A 17,388-nucleotide genomic window follows, 5' to 3' on the forward strand; every position below is an offset into this window, starting at 1 on the left:
GAAGAATTAAGCAGACCTATAGTTCTACAGACATCCAGAAACCCTTCCTTTCAATTAATGCCTTTGATAACATTTACTCAGAGAATTTTTTTTCTTTCTGTCTGTCTGTCTTTCTTTCTGAACAATAGGATAAGAACACCAGTTATGATCCAAAGCATTGAGTTCATTTTAAAAAATAACAGGTATTTTTTACTGAATTTAAAAGTCAATATTTTTAAAAGTGTGCATTGATGGGGGGGGGAATCATATTGCTTTAAAAAAGGAATCCAATTTTTGGACTCCAGCCCGTATCAATTGCTTTACTTTTTTTTGTTCTTGTTGTTATCCTCCCATTATACGTGGTTTTACTGCATTCTTTTCTCAGAAGCATTTCAATAAAAATATCCAATCCAAAAAGAAAAAAAGAATGAGCATGACCTAACAAGTAACACTTTTCTTTTCTTTTTTAAAGAAATCCTCTCTTGAATAATAGATTAACCCCATTCAGCTCCCTGAAGGCCATCTTTCTTTCACTGCCACTGAGTTTTACTAAGACTTATTTTTAAAATATTGTCCAAAACTAATACATTGTGAAGAAAACTAAGCTGTAATCCAAGGTCTGTGGCCACGTCTTACTGTCACTGCTAGTGCTTCTGTAGCATTTAGGCTAATGAACAAACTACTGAGCTTGCTTTCCAAAAGCTCTTTCCTCTTAACTCCACCTAAATTATCTGCTCCGTGACTATTTCTGATAATGCATTTCTTGTAGCTAAACTTATTCCAACCACCACCCTGTAGTCTATGTGATAGTTTTTGCTAAACGGTTGCATTAAATAAACCACGCACTGAGCTCTTGTTAACCATTAATATATATTTCCCTAGCACTCACCTTAGCTTTTGCTCAGGTAGCCCATGAAGACCCAGGCTATCTGGGCGATCCCGTCTTCTCCTGTATAGACCTGAATGAGATAATTCTTTCAGCTGCAACGTAGTCATTCTGCTCTGCCCTGTTCTCCCCCCAGAAAAGTTTCTGCTGAATGGCAGGGCAGCTGCCAAGATGCTTGAAGAAAGTGCGTGGAGCAGTGCGTCTGCACACCTGCACAGACCAGCATTAGAACTCTCTTCACACAGGCAGCTGCTGAGCTGCTTCCTGTTTCTCATAGGTACACACCCTCTAGAAGAGTACTGCGTTTCCTTTTAGCAGCAAGTCTCGTATCTAAGGGATGCTCGCAGAGCAAGCTGAGGGCCACTGTTTCGTACCTAGGACAAAGGCAAATCAGGCCACTAACAAAAACAGCAGCAAAATCTCCTCAGTCCCATTCCTGCTTCTCATAATCAGATAAAAATCTCAGCCAACTAAACTGTTACACCACCTTGAACTGCAAGAAAAAGAAAAAGAAACCCCAGGAGCACTTTATTGATCTGGGGAAGCTTGCTGCTTTAAGTTTAGAATGAATTGATCTGATCCATCAAAATTGAAGCAGAGTGCAATTAAGTCTAGACTGAATCCAATCAGGTAAAATAGAAGCAAAGAGTAATGAAAGAGAGAACAAATGAAAACTTTCTTTAACTTTTTCTTTAACACTCCGTCAAAATGCAAAATGAAGACTAAAGATAAAGCCACAGGGAAGAACTGTCTCAATATTCTGTTTCTGTTTAGCAGCATCAAAAGTTGCACCATCCATCACCTATCATTTCACTGTGCTGTGGGACAAGATCCACAGGAGACTATGGAAATGAGAAGGAAGAAAAGGTTTCCTGCCAAAGAAGAAACTGATAACTTGAGATTTCCAAGACATTTTACCTTGAAACAAAGAGCCACCACTTCTAATTTTCAACAGGATACAAACTGACTGAAATTGGATCCAGAATTGAAAAGCAACATTGCACCACTATCAAAATGTAGAAGTTAACCCCAAGTAGATGCAACACGGAAGGGAATATGCAGAGAACAAGAATATGCATTGAAAACTGGTATTTGTATTTATGTTTCCAAAGGAGCATCCGTGTTGCTGTTTTGCAGCAAAAGATTCTCCAGTGCTTACGTTATAATATAATGGTTTGTCTGCAAGGTGCCACAGGACTGGGGTGTTACTATTATTTTTTTAAAATTACAAAATGGAGGGTTTTGCTCAAAGGGTTCTTACAATCAATCAAGATATTTTTGGGCAACTATTCAGTGGCATAAGAACATAAGAGCAGCTTTGGTGGGACAAAACAAAGATCCACTTAATCCAGCATCTAGTTTTGTTAAGTGCCCAGTTGTATACAGGAGTCCCAAAGACAACATGAAGTCTACGGCTTTCCCATTTTTCGCACAATTGGTATTTCCGAAGTGAAGCCCTGATGAACGTGCAAGTTCTATCTAGCTTTTAATGACCATGGACAGATTTATCTTAATTAAAAATACCATATTCTTTTTTAAAAATCAAGTTTTTTTTAAAAAAAGGAACACCTTTCGAGGAAATCCATTAGCATATTTTATAGCAACAAATTTCCCCATGTTGATTAACCATGAATGGCTCTGAAATAACAAAGATTGCCAGATGTTATTGTTTTTCTTTTCCCTGGAGAAAAACAGAAAATCACTAAGAAAAACTGAATTTACCCACACATGACTAAGTCCAGTGACATCTGCTGGTTAAGTTATATAATGACATTATCCACAAAAGCTACGTTTCCTGTTTTGTACCAGGACTCTTGTGTCTTTTTATTTCAAGTACTATTCATTTTTTTTAAAACTGGCCCAATGAATTATTATGTACGGAACTCGACAGAAATGTCATACAACATCTTTTCTGTAGGAACAGACAATACTTATCCCATACTCTGCTATATCTATGGAGTTGTTATAATTTTAAAAGCACAAATTGTATTTCTTGGGAGTCTGTAGGTTATAAACCCAGAATACAATCTGTAGGAATAAAGTTGACCACAACCCCTTTTTGTTTTAGTAAGAGTATATCCTATTAAAGCCAAAGCACGATGCAAATTGTTGTTTTTTTTTGTACGACTGGCTGCCAAGTGTGAGATCAGCACATTTCTAATTGTATCCATCAAACATAGTTAGATCATAGCCAAAATCCTAGTTGCAGGATAGCTTGCAGAATAATTTATAGAAATGATAAAATTAAAAAAGAAATTATAATGACAAGCATCTTGGCAGAATTTCCTCTTGCCAGGACAATTCTCACCTGGCAGTTTTTAATGCAATCTACTATTCATAAATCTTTTAGTTTATTTTTGGCAAATGGAATTTGCACACGCACACACACACACTCATATGGGACTTCATACTTAAGCTTAAGACATGCTGGTGCTATCAAATCAAGAGCTATGTTCACAGAGCATTAACATGATTTATTAGATTTTGGCTTAGCAAAACTCATACTCTGTAGTCTGTAAACCATGGTGCATGATTTAGCATTAGGTGTGAACTGGCCACAATGACCTATTCCAACAAATTATGGTGAAAAGAAAACATGGTTTCTGCTTTCCCCATTTCTACAAAACATGATTGGGACTATCTCTACATTAGCTACATTCTCTTCCTCTCAACATTTATTCTATGTGGGGAAAAAAAAAACCCTGTTCCTTAGTCTTGGGTCTGAAATGTGACACTTCTCCTGGAAACAGTGAAATCCACATGGAGGGGTATGAGTCAAAAAAGTAAAGATTGCAGCTGCAAATGTGCAACTGAAGCCCTAGCCCTATCCCCTTTTATGTGTGACTCCCACTTCTCATGGACACTCCTAATATGATGGGAAAGACCTGTTACACAAAACCACAGTTATTACATTCAGGGAGCAAGCTGGCAGAAATATTTATTGCGAAGACTGCAAATATATTTCATTGGGACACTGGCACAAGTATTGTTTATCCCCTTGAGACCCATGTGAGGAAAAATAAAATCTGTCTGCAGAGAGTTCCTTGCTACCTGTGATTAAGCAAACAGTGATTTATCAAATCTATGGACTGAGTGTACCCAAACAGTGTGTGATACTTCCTCATTTAGAGAAGATGCAATCTGACATAGTTAACTAAGCGTTTTAATAAAAGCCTTAGCAATTTGTGATGGTCAGCAAATATTTTCACCAGAGGGCTTCTTTGAGAAGGGATTGGGTTGGAAACAATAATCCCTAAGTGGCTTATGGGAAATACAGTTGATTCTGATTTCAGTCCATCTCAATTCCTACTTTTTGGAGCCTGGAATAGCCTGTTGGTTTCCATGAATAGTCACATAGATTTGATTCACACTTAGTGCTAAGTATCCAGAAGACAGGATGGTGGACTGCAACTGAAGGGACCAAGGTGCATGTCCCACTTGATGATGGTGCTCCTCAGCTGAGTGAACCCATGACTCTCTCTCAGCCCAGCCTACCTCAATGGTAGGGAATAAAATAAGTCGAGACCCACTTTTGTGTATGCATATCCAGAGAAAGGCAAAATATGCATGTAACCAATGAAATGTACAAATAAATAAGCACACTATAGCTTGCTTAATCATGATTTACAGAATTAACCACAACTGGCTGATTCACACAATAAGGTACTTGAAACCGTACTGACCACATTATCGCTTAGTGCAATATGTGAATCCAGTAAATAGTTAAAGCTTTATTTAACAGTACAGTTATATGAACAGAAGGTACACGGCATAAGAAGTTGTTTCTCTTTCAATAAATACATCAACAGAACTACTCTCGTGTGCCTAATTATAGACTGAATGACTTTTAAAATGCATTTTAAAATGCACATGAACATGCACTTTTCTTTTCCTTCCTTTTTACTGTCCCATAATCAATTGCTTCTCCCCCTTCTTACTCCGCCTCTTTCCAGGTTCTCTTAGCTTTATAGTTATTTCCCTTATAAGGAAGTTGCTAGTTAACTCTTGCATTAATGGCAGCAAACAAGACAAATAGAGCCGGTTTGATCTAGTGGTTCAGGTGCTGGGCTAGAAACCAGGAGACTGTGAGTTCTAGTCCCACCTTAGGTGTGAAAGCCAGCTGGGTGACCCTGGGCCAGTCACTCTCTCTCAGCCCAACTCACCTCACAGGGTGGTTGTTGAGGGGAAAATAGGAAGAGTAAGGAGTATTAGCTATGTTCGCCACCTTGAGTTATTTATAAAAATAATAAAGGCGGGATAAAAATTAAATAGATAAATATCCCACTGAAATAATTTAAATAAAATTTGACAGGTTTCCCAAAATACTAACATAGACTTTTGGCAAGGAACGCTAAAAAAGCAGGATAAAAATTGTATGAATAGAGTAGATTACCAGTGTTTTCAATATATACTTTAAACCAGTAAAAAAAGTCTAACTAATCCAAAACCGCCCCTGTATTAAGTTTTTGTTTTCAGGATAAAAGTTGAATATTCAATATTGACACAACTCCATGACTCCCTCTTCCCCTATCATAGGCAGTTTTGGTTCTCTTCCTGAATTCCTTATATGGAAGTTTCTTTTCGTTAACTTCAACACCAAATTCTTTAATAATTATTATTTAGAATTTTTATGCAACCAGAGGAAATGAGAGAAATAAGATCATTTCATTTCTGCTGAAATATTACCTCCGGTTCCTGAGTTATTTCCATTCAGGTGTATTATTCTAAGCATTACTACGTAATATTCCAGAATTTGGCATTTTGCCTCCCACTGCACTTCCCTCCCTATCCTTTTTCCTGTCCTCCCACTTAGATTGTGCCCTAAAGGCAGGAACTGTCTTGCTTTACTGATTTTAAATAAGCTGCTCTGGGTGTCTATTTCAGCTGCAGTAAAATGCTTAGATGAATATGCAGGAAGATGATTCCAGCTGGCCCTCTACTCAGTGGAACTAACAGCATGGATTCTACAGACTGTAAGGATGGAGAACCCAGGGGCAATGGTTAATTGCACCTGGGTGCTCTAACCTTACACATCAAAGGGAAGGAAGGATAGAGGAGAAACTCCAAGCAATGAAGGGGCAAGGGATAAGAGAGCAGATGGCAGCAACCCCATTCACAACTGAGAGGCCACCATCACGCAAGCTGTCAACGCAGAGGAAGGGGTGGGAGAAAGAAAAGTTGGGAAGACAAAGGAGGGAGGCGGGAGGAAGTGGAGCCAGTTGTGGCTTTGACAGTCTGAGGTAAAGACCTAATAAAGAACTTTGCATATCCATCATGGTTTGTGCTGTGAGTTTCTGAAATTAGGCCTTAAAATAACCTCACACAGACCTCCTTTGCTTCTCCTTTAGGCCTAGACAATGGCAATTAATGGAAAAGGAAAGAGGCCCATGGAAGGAAACATACTGAAAGAAGATATGGCTGGTAGGAACTCCACTGGTCGCATTGCTACTATCTACCTTATAAAAAAATTTTTGTCCCAAGATGGTATGCGTGGAGCAGCCCAGTTAGTAAGCTCTCCTCAGTGCTTGTTTTATTTGGCTTCTAGCAATTGTTTCTGGACTCCTTATTTTTATTGTACAGTATCTCATTTCATTATATCTTTGATTTATCTTATTTTATCCCCATATTATGCTTATCACATGAATCCACAAGTCTGCCCTACATCATGAAGGTTCCTGGAGCAATGGGCAAAAAGAGACAGAGAACCAATCCCAGGACTCTGAAACCAGCCAAGGGAGCAAAACAATTTAAGATTAACAAACTCTTGACTAAAAAGGCTCCTACAGAAACCCTAATCTCCTGCAATTTGGTGAATTTGGCTGGTTTCTCTTCAGATTGTGTAAGTCTTTCACCTTTTACTAAAGATTTCTGTGGAAAGAAACAATCGCTTTGTAATTATTCAAAGCCCTCAAGTATTAATAAAAGCCAAGACTGGAACTTCTTCATTAGCTTTTCCTACAAGAACCTTCCCATTTAATTGCAAGTGTTTTACCCTCCCTTAGAGTATTCAGAGCACAATACTGTCAGGAGGGTGTAATGATACTCAATGCTTTCTCCATACTAGATCGTATTTTCAAGTGACTCCTGGTTTAGGCTGAAGGTTTACAAACATGTCTTATAGATTGGAACAGAAGTATTTAGCAGTATAAAACAGCTGAAATTAAAAAAGCAATGACATAACTATACAAAACCATAAATTATTATTTGCTTATTTTTCTAAATTTAATTTTTCAAGAAAAACCAACAGAAACTATATTATGTGTCTATGTGTTAATGTATTAGTGGTGACAGTGTGGTATAATATTAACATAAGAAAAAGGAAAGCATTGTCCTTCCATTTCTGTACAATAATTCTTCTGGCCATCCCCATGCAGAAAAGATCCACAATTCTTGATATCCTGGGTAAGTCTAAATATTGGAGACATAACCAAGAAGAACATATGCATTGTTGGTAAGCAGTGAGCATTCTAGTCAATCCTGTGGATTTCCCGCTTGGCTTGTGATAACACTCCATAATGCTATGCAAAACACAGTAAGTTCTGCAACAACTCCCTCTGCTGATAGAACAGCTGTCATGCTTCTGTGGCAACATGAATGATATCAAACTGGGTACATATTACACGAGAGCCAGTTTGGTGTAGTGGTTAAGGCAGGCTGGAAACCAGGAGACCATGAGTTCTAGTCCTACCTTAGGCACAAAGCCAGCTGGGTGAACTCAGGCCAATCACTTTCTCTCAGCCCTAGGAAGGAGGCAATGGCAAACCACTTCTGAAAAACCTTGCCAAGGAAACTGTAGGGACTTGTCCAGGCAGTCTCTGAGAATCAGACACGATTGAACAGATTTAAAACAAACAAACAAACATATTACACACTTTGATGCTCCAACCCAGTCTCTTTACTTCCTTTTTTATTTTCACTGGCCTATATAACATTTGATTTACCATGATTCTGAATTAATGTTCATTTCATAGGTATTAGATTAGTCAGCCTAAAGCTTTCCTATAGTTCCTATCTACTTTATACAGAGGATTGATTGATTATGTGCTGTCAAGTCACTGTCAACTCTTAGCAACCACATAGATAAATTTTCTCCAGGAATACAGAGAATATCATTCCACTATTAGAGAAAATGAATTTTAACTGTGGTAGAAGAATATATGCAGGGACACGGTGGCGCTGCGGGTTAAACTGCTGAGCTTGCTTATCAGAAGGTCAGCGGTTCGAATCCGCGTGACGGGGGGAGCTCCCGTTGCTAGTCCCAGCTCCTGCCAACCTAGCAGTTCGAAAACATGCAAATGTGAGTAGATTAATAGGGACCGCTTCAGTAGGCAGGTAACGGCATTCCGTGTAGTCATGCTGGCCATATGACCACGGAAGTGTCTACAGACAAACGCCGGCTCTTCGGCTTTGAAACGGAGATGAGCGCTGCCCCCTAGAGTCGGACACGACTGGACTTAATGTCAAGGGAAACCTTTACCTTTACTAGAAGAATATATATTTCTGGATTCCAGGGAATGGAGAAGGGGTAAATTTGCTACTCCTCCCACCCCATGGATCTCTTGAATTTCTATTCATTAAAGGCACCAAATCTCAAACACAATGAATTTGGCAATCCTAAGAGTGGTAGTTTATATTCACAAAAGTCTGCAACATTAGTCATATTTGCAAACATTACTGAATAGGTAAGGAGACTTGGAATTGTAGTCCAACATTTGTGGAAGGCAGAGAAAGCTACAAAAAACAGTCAGAATTAAAAACTGTTTTTGTAAAAAAAGAAAAAATAGTGATGTGGACATATGTAAAAGTATATATTAAAACAAGAAAGTAGAGAAGTATTTTCAACAGTAAAGAAATAACAGATCAGTTGCATTTCTGCCCTTCTGCAATGAGTCAAGAACAGAATTTTGATCCTTGTATTCTCCATAGCAGTGTTTTTCAGACTTTGCAGCTTGAAGGTGTGTGGACTTCAACTCCCAGAATTCCCCATGCTGGCTAGGGAATTCTGGGAGTTGAAGTCCACCCATCTTAAACTTGCCAATGTTGAGAAATGCTGCTCCAGAGTATGAAGGAAGGATATAAATCAAATTAAGGACTATGATCATACTGCTCTTAGAAGTTAATCACTTTTCTTGAATTGTTATGCCCTTAAAGCAAGGAGGAAATTATAGAGTACTCTAGGCTACAACTGCATATCAAGATACTTGCTTTAACATCCCATGCAAATATAACCACAGAAATCTGTCTACAAGGTTGCTTCAGACATGATCACAAAAAAGCCAAAACAAACTTAATGTGACTCTGCCAAGTAATAGGATATTGCCCAAACTGTTCCTGTGCTTGGAATGGCTTTGAAACGGTTTTAATAGTTGAAAAACATTTAAATACAAGAAAATCAGCATCTATATGTATATGTACATGTTAGAAAAAAGTCTGAAAAAAAAAAACCAAAGCTAGCAAAAGAATTCCTCCCTTTTGTCCACTCCTTCCTTTCTAAAACTAGCCAGCTAACCAGCCAGGCTTTCCCATAAGAGTAAAACTGACTAGCCCACAACTACTTTAGTCTCTCTCTTGACTCTTCTTGTGGGGAACCAGAAGTTCTGGTAGCTGTAATAAGGAATCAGGACTTTAATAGCATTCCCTGCTTGTCAGAGTTGGAAGATGATAGGGATCTTGAATACAATCTCCTTCTTAGTTCAAGAATCCAAATTAAAGCCTCCACAACAGATGACTGTCTAGCTTCCAGCTAAGCACATCATACAAAGAAGACTCTGGAATAACTCTTCAGGAGGGGCCTGTGTATACTGTGAATATATATATATTTTTCTTTAAACTATTCTGCAGATGTTAAGTCACATTCCAAGAGGCACAATTAAAAAGACAAGAACAAAAAGCACAATTGAAGGCAATGCCATCAGATGTAGAGGGTTTAACTGCAGTAACTCAGCCAACAGATACTGCCCCACAAGTCTCACATATCTAGAAATGTCTAGATAGCCATATAAGGCCACGTTTGTTAAAACATCTCTCTGAAACAATAACACAATACATTAAACAGTAACACAAACCATGTAAACTGGAAGAGAATTTAGCTCCCTTAAAAGAACAACATAGGAAGATGCCAATACTCACACTGTATTGTCAGTTGACAAAAGATCTAATGAATAAACTTGAGCGGTATATGGCCTTGGGCTGAACGTTTAGCATTCACTGAACTTCCTCATGGTCATTGCTGACAGAGGCGATAAAGGCAGTGTGACTTTGCAAACCACTTCCTATTATTTTTCACTCTGAATTTAACTTGAAAAGGAAAATAAACAAAAGCTCATAGACTCTGGTAGCATCATCACTTCCAAACGCCATTTCAAAACTGTGGACACAGGGTTGTTTTTTTTTTAAAAGAGCACTTTCTTGCTCAAAAATATGTTATTTCCCCCCATCCCTCTATTCTAGATTCTGTACCTCAAAACACTACATAATCTCAAACGTAATTAGAACCTCATATGATGCAACCTTTCTGAGTTCCCTGATATGTAAAACAGGTGCTACAAGGCCTGAACTGGAAGAAAAACACTTTCTATTTAGACAGAGGTGGGAAAAGTTCTTAAAGCCAACTGCATAACAAAAGGACTGGGAAAGTCCTGCAGCACTACCATCTACTACTTTTACAAAGGAACTCAGTTTTTTTTTTTTACCTTGTTTTCTTGTTATCAGCACTTTCTTAACTTGCTGCCCTCAAGAGGAGTGGGACAGAGGTGCACAAAAGGCATTTTTGGAGGGATCAGGAGGGAATGGCAAAAAATTGGATGAAATTTCAATGTGGCTGTAAGCTTTAAGGAAAAAGCCAGAAGACGTATCTATGCCATGGAAGTGAATGGTCCAACAAACTCAGATGGCCATGTGGAGGGGAGAAAACCTCATACAAAGCCAAACATTATCTGCAACAGTGATGGGGGGGCACTTCCTGGTGATGATGGTCAGTAGAGTGCTTGTAGGAAGCCTGGGCTTGATCCAATTATGCCTTGAGGAGGGGTTAAGCAACTTAAAAGTTCCTGGAGAAAATGGAAGCATTTATATAACAGTTAATGTACAGTTCTAAGGAAGCATTTATCCTTTTTTTTGCTAGGTGCAGAGATGGACGATGGACCAAGCACAGGTGGACTTTTTCATTCAAAAGTTGAAATACAGCCTTCATAAAACATGCCTTAAATTGTGGGCTTCTGTCAGAAATGATATTATTTCTTTCTGAAAATTTGTTGAATGAACAGATGAGCTGTTTCAGAAATGCAATGGAAGCCATGATGGAACGAAACGAGTTAAGAAAATAAACTCCATCAGAAAGTTATCTAGACTTCAGACATATGGTAGGTTAGTTATAAAGTCCAAAAAAACTGTCTGCCATGGCCCGTGCAGGAGATTATGGGATGCAACAGTCTAGACTAAATTTAAAGCAGGGTTTTTCAATCTTAGCAACTTTAAGATGTGTGGACTTCAACTCCCCAAAATCCCCATGCTGGCTGGGGAATTCTGGGAGTTGAAGTCCACACATCTTACAGTTGCCAAGGTTGAGAAACCCTGCTGTAAAGGGATGAGAACAAATACAGAAAGAAGAAATACAGGAATTAATAACTGCACTAATATGAGGCCACTAAAAGTCACAGAAGAAATGGGATGTTTTCAGACCTTCAAAATACCCACCCCACATCTCTCTTCTAGGAAGAAGAGATGTATAAGCCAGCCATTACGGTGCAATTCTTCACATTCCCAAGAATAGAGGGGGCAAGAAGGCAAACTGTCCCCCTAATGCTCATTTATCTGAGCTGGCACATAGGGGTCCTGCTCCTTCTGAGTACGGATTTGATCACGTAGGGAAGAAGTCTCACAGGGTGGGCCAAGTATCAGATGGGGGAACCAAGGTTTTCCAGACGCAGAATGGAGTTAGACAAGGTCATAGGGCAAGAAATATTCAGACTTAAATAATAAAGCATCAACTTTATGTTCATGATTTAGGAATCTAAGAAATATAAATGTTAAAATGAAAACAAAGTTAAAATGAAATCTACCTCACTTTGCACTATGTAAGCTTTGGATAATTCTTTTGATCCATTTGGACCTTGTTAGGGTGATAGTCCCATCTGCTATCTTGTCTGGTTTACAGGTAGTCCTTGTTTAGCGGCCACAACTGGGACTGGCAATTCAGTTGTTAAGTGAAGCGATTGCTAAGTGAAACTGTGACTGCATTTATGATCTTACTTCAGCTTTCCTTTGCTTTACAGACCTGCGAAGGTTGTAAATGTGAGGATTGGTCATGAAGTTACTTTTGCATCACCATCGTAACTGTGAACGGTCACTAGCAGTTGCTAAACAAGGACTATATATATTGGTTCACTGATGCTGATTGATTCTGATACAGGAGCAATGCATTGGCAACTTGACTGATGTTTAGTGGGGTCAGCCATTGTTTTTCCTTGGTCTTGAGGCAAATGGGAATGAGGAATAGGCAGATCAAACTATCAAGCATCTCACAGTAAATCTCAGTAAATTTTGGCTGCAAATCTCAGCTCTCTGGACACTAACTCTTCTGAATTACTCAGCAAGAATCTCACCAACACAAGCTGGCTTGATTAATTTATTGCTAACAAGAAGGTACAGAGAAGATCTGTTTACAGAAGACAACAGCTTATATACAGATCTATGATCTGGGTTTATAGTCTAGGCATGACCTTTTTCCTGTTCAAGTATCCCATTTCCTTTGGGTTAATCTGTTTGGAGCTTCATGCCAATGATGGGTATTACTGGAGAAAGTGGTCAATTGTAATTTAACCTTCCCATGAATCGAGTGTGTTTTTGGCTTCAGATATTTCAAGTTTTAAAAATCCAGAAAGCCAAAATCAAACCCGACCTTTCCTTCTTTCTGACACTGATGTTTTTTTCTCATTCTTCCAAACAACAGACTATTAAGAAGGGGGCAGATTGGTACATTTCAGAGGAGTAAATTGCTTATTTGAGGAGAGCTTCTGAAATTAGCCAAAGGGTGACATTAAATTTGGCCAAGGTTCAGTGCAAGTGTCACAGGCTGCCCACCCTTGACCTTCCTCAAATATTTTAATTAATGGTACAACCTGAGATCCTTTTAGATTATTTAAGCAATTAAAAAACAAAATTTTAAAACAAATGCATATTCTGCTTCTCATATTTCAGGTGTTGCTGCTACAGATTCTACAAAACAAAGTGACTATAGTAGTTGAACTTCCCATAAGTAACATCGCTGTTATATTTCCCCAAATCAAATTACACTCCATTGTAAATGTTTTACATTATGATTTTGAAATGCTTTGAAAATCATTTTCTAGGAGAGAGTAAAAATATGGAATCATTTTTTTTAAAAAAAGGCTTCCATCTAAACTTTGTATAACCTGCTTTCACTGTTATTCACAGAATATAAACATACAGTATATGTAATAGAGTAGCTGAAAGAACCCAAGGAAGCATGCATCTTAGATTCTTTTGTTTGAAGGCAAGGACTGGGATTCTTAAAATATTCAGGTTTTAAAACCTGAAATATCTCAAGCTAAAACACACACTCAATTCATGGGAAGGTTAAATATATGCTTAAATGTATTCTGAATACTTAAAGGATAGAACTTAGGTGGAACTCAAAAGACCTTAGCGTTGGTTGCATTCAGCCCATATATTTTTGGGTGCCATTTCAACAAACATGTTTGTTTCTTTATTTATTAGTCATATTCATATTCTGCATGCTTCTGGTACAAAGCAGCAATTCATTATAGATGAAAAGTGTATTTCTTTATACTGTGCAAGAATACTGTATTGTGCAAGACTTCCGAAGCTAACCACAGTAGCAGACAGGAAATATGGAATGTTGATTCATGATGACACTAACATTTTCGGTGCCTTAAAGGAAAACTGTGATAAGATTTCACTGCAAGACACTGGGGCAACTGTGAAGTTTTCCTCATCTGCTTTTCACAAAGTAACAGAAATTCCAATCTTCAAGCCATTTGTTTTTTTCAAATCACTATGTTTGAAGTCAGTGGAACAGTCTGAAAGAAGATGAAGAATTATGGTGCTGATTACACAAAACAACAAATTCTATTGTCTCATGAAGAGTTTTGCAGCTTGAGCAAGAAAAAGGCAAACATTCAAAAAATACAAAGGCAGTGCAAAGTCCAGCTGACTAAATTCGGCTTTCTTGGCAAAACAAACAAAAATATAATACAAGGCATACTGGATTTGCCATCCTGGCCTAAGAGGTGAAACACTATTTTATATACTGATTTAAAATACAATACTTTCAGTAAGATTAAAAGAACACAATAGCAAACATCAGAAAACAAGCCTGTGACAAAAATAAACAGTTATTTCCCAAAATGCAAATCCACCACCCATTATGCAATCAAACCCACCTTCAAGAGAAGGTCACAGAAAATAAATGACAGAAGAGATAAACTACTGTTCCACTGGGGGAAAAACATCTAGCCTGTTTCTTTTGCAGTGGGACTTTCTTTGGCAAAATCAGCATGCAGAGGTCTTATGCAGATCCCTTCTTTAGGTCTAGAAGTGAGTTTCAATTTGTATAGCCGATAAAGCTGTGGGGTGGGTGGGAACCCTATATTGCAACACCATTTAAAAAGTCATATGCCTGATTCTATCAACAGAAACCTTATGTTTAATGCATGCATAATTCATTTACCAAACAGACTTGACTCATTTGCTTCATCTCAGTGAAATCCTATCCTTATCATCCAGAATGTGATGTGGCATAGTCAGTTGCCATTTGAATCAGATGGATTTATTTACTGTGATTCAGGGAGCTGCTGCTGTTCTTCTGATGGCATTTGCAAGAACTGTAATGTAAAAAATGTTGTGTGCAGGTAGGATTTTACATGATTGGAATAGGAAATTGTAGGAAAGCTTTACTACCTTCTGTATAAGAGACCACACAGCATGAGGCTTCCTGCTTCTACACCACATTTTCCATTACCTACAGAAGATACTATGATTTGCATGGGCTAGTCTGATCAGTGTGCATTGAATGGTCAAACTAGCTTATGCAAATGTTGGCTTCTTCTGTACATTTGCTGAAATCTTCCAATATTTGGAATATAAATCCTAATACAGAAATATTATGTGTGTGTGTGTCCATGTGTATGTGAACAAAGGGTCTTATATCAGCAACAGGTGCTGATTATATAAGCTTTGTAAATAAAATAAATAAAAAAGCATAAAGAGACAGAGTTCAAAGATTATTCCAAGGGAAGAAATAGACATAAATGTGTTATGTCCATGACTTTAAAAAATCCCCAACAGGTGAGGATTTGGGAGAAAAGTCTGAATAAATCATGCCACATGCCAAAATAAACAAGGACAATTCTTTAATTTTTATAAAAACACAGATGCAAAAGCCAAATCTTTTGGCATAACCATCCTTGAGTGCCCTCCTGCTTCAGCCAAAGAAGTTTCAGGGCTTTCTGCAAACATCCTGAGCCATGTTAAACAATCACTAGGGCAGGCCAGCATAACTTGTAGAGAGGAAAGGACCACACTGCTATATTAAAAATAACTGTGGGCCACAAAGGAACAGTTGGCATACCAATCAGATGTTTAGTGGCTAGTAGCATCATAAGGCCTGGAGCTGTTGGGTAGTATGTCTTTCAGAGCAAAGGTAGCTGTGAAACACTTAGTGGTGGCAGCAGATCCTTCCTGGTGGTGGCTACATTTGGTGGTAGTGGATATGTTGAGTTTTCAAAAGTTGCTGGTGGGCTACACAAGACTGCTTGGTGGGTCCCACGGACTATATGTTGTGCAGGCCTGTGCTAGAACATATTTGGTGTAGGACTCATTCTGAGGACAATTATCTGCTAGAGAATACAGTGGTACAATTGCATAGCAATGAACACTTACTTTGGTGGTTGGCTGTGTGTTTGTGTGCGCACGCACGCGTGCCTTCAAGTCAGTGTTGACTCCTGGTGACTGCCTGGACAAGTCTCTGCAGTTTTCTTGGCACGGTTTTTCAGAAGTGGTTTGCCATTGCCTGCTTCCTAGGGCTGAGAGAGAATGACTGGCCCAAGGTCACCCAGCTGGCTTTGTGCCTAAGGTGGGACTAGAACTCGCGGTCTCTTGGTTTCTAGCCTGATGCCTGAACCACTAAATCAAACCGGCTCTCTTACTTTGGTTAAGTATTTTGTATCCTCAAATGCCTTCCAGAGGAATTTTCCAAGGCTTGTTGTCATCTGACCCAGGAAATAAATGTGGTGATACCTTTGGAAACCTGCTGTGGTAAATTTGCTAGACACTTTGAAGACAGAATTTACTCATCTTTAGAGTGACCTGAATGACAAGTTAATAAGGACCTGTTGAGATGGTCCAATGCATTATATGGCTGAGATATGTAAATTTGACATATACAGCAACAAGGCCATACCTATGCCTTCTTGAACCTTTGCCTACCTTTTCTTTTCAGGCTCAGCTGTTGTGGGAGGGGGATGCTAATGTCATTATATCATAAAGTTGCATTGATCGCTTCTGGAAAAGGCCTCTTTTCAGGCAAAGTGCTCAAGATGGTGACAATAGCAATATTTCAGGCCCTTGAAGAAGGTACACATTATTTGGGGGATTCAGTTTGATTTCATGTTTTGTTTTAGAATGGGACAGCCCTAATGAATTAAAACACATGGGAGAAAGGATAAGCACTCCAACCTGCATGAATTGGGCCTGATCAGGATTGGAATATTATATAATTCCTCTTATGAAATAGCAGTATCATCTTCAGACTATCAATTAAATGTAATATGTTCTAAGACCTAAATAGTTATCTTGGCTTCCTAGGTTCTTTGATGCACTAAACGGTATTCTACCATTAATTAATACAAACCTCATGATGTATTAAGTGTTTACTGATTAATATCTGCCACAATAAACTGCAGTATTATCAATTTTTGCAAGCACTATTTCCAACAACTTTGTACACAGGGTTGTTGTGGAGAAAATAGGAGGAGGAAGGAGTATTAGGTATGTTCGCTGCCTTGAGTTATTTATAAAAATAATAAAGGCAGGATAGAAAATTAATTAATTAATTAATAAGTACTCCCTCCTACAGGGGGTCTTTATATTGGGTATTTTCCTGGCCAGTGTAAATACTGAAAACTCTATGTCTAGTAAGATACCATCCTTAACGATGGAGAATGTGGAAGAATACTCAATATGGAGCTTTTCTATACTCAATGGCAAGATTTTAGCCCCACAGATGTTTCAGATTTCTAGGCCCACTGTTCAGTTGGAACTGGCTCTGCTGAGTAGCGTTTCCTTTTGATTGATATCCTTAAGTCTCATCTCCCAGGTCTCAGAACCCAACTTGAAAAATGGACTTTGCACTGGGACCACTATTAACTATATTCCTCTGCCAGCTGCCAATGTGCTCAGGAGGTTAATTTCTGGATCCCCTTGACATCAGGGAGCTGTTGAGGCCATACTGCAGCAATACACAGGACATGGGACTAAGGAGA

General features: G+C 38.6%; 1 protein-coding gene and 1 pseudogene across 2 annotated transcripts in view; one reads left to right on the forward strand and one right to left on the reverse strand.

Moving 5' to 3' along the window:
* Positions 1–17,388, reverse strand: part of LIMS1 (LIM zinc finger domain containing 1) — an 80,442-nt gene that overhangs the window by 42,813 nt on the left and 20,241 nt on the right. The window contains exon 1 of one of the 2 annotated variants that reach the window (XM_063304914.1): positions 869–1,073. The exons of the other annotated variant lie outside the window; for it this stretch is intronic. Coding sequence (XP_063160984.1) covers positions 869–975 — 107 coding nt within the window. The 5' untranslated portion in view covers positions 976–1,073. Of the gene's footprint in view, positions 1–868; positions 1,074–17,388 lie in introns of those variants that run through there. 2 annotated transcript variants of the gene reach the window in all.
* LOC134499396 (U5 spliceosomal RNA) lies at positions 6,680–6,770 on the forward strand (annotated as a pseudogene).

This window comes from Candoia aspera, chromosome 5 (assembly GCF_035149785.1).
Source record: "Candoia aspera isolate rCanAsp1 chromosome 5, rCanAsp1.hap2, whole genome shotgun sequence".
NCBI classification, from domain to species: Eukaryota; Metazoa; Chordata; class Lepidosauria; order Squamata; family Boidae; genus Candoia; species Candoia aspera.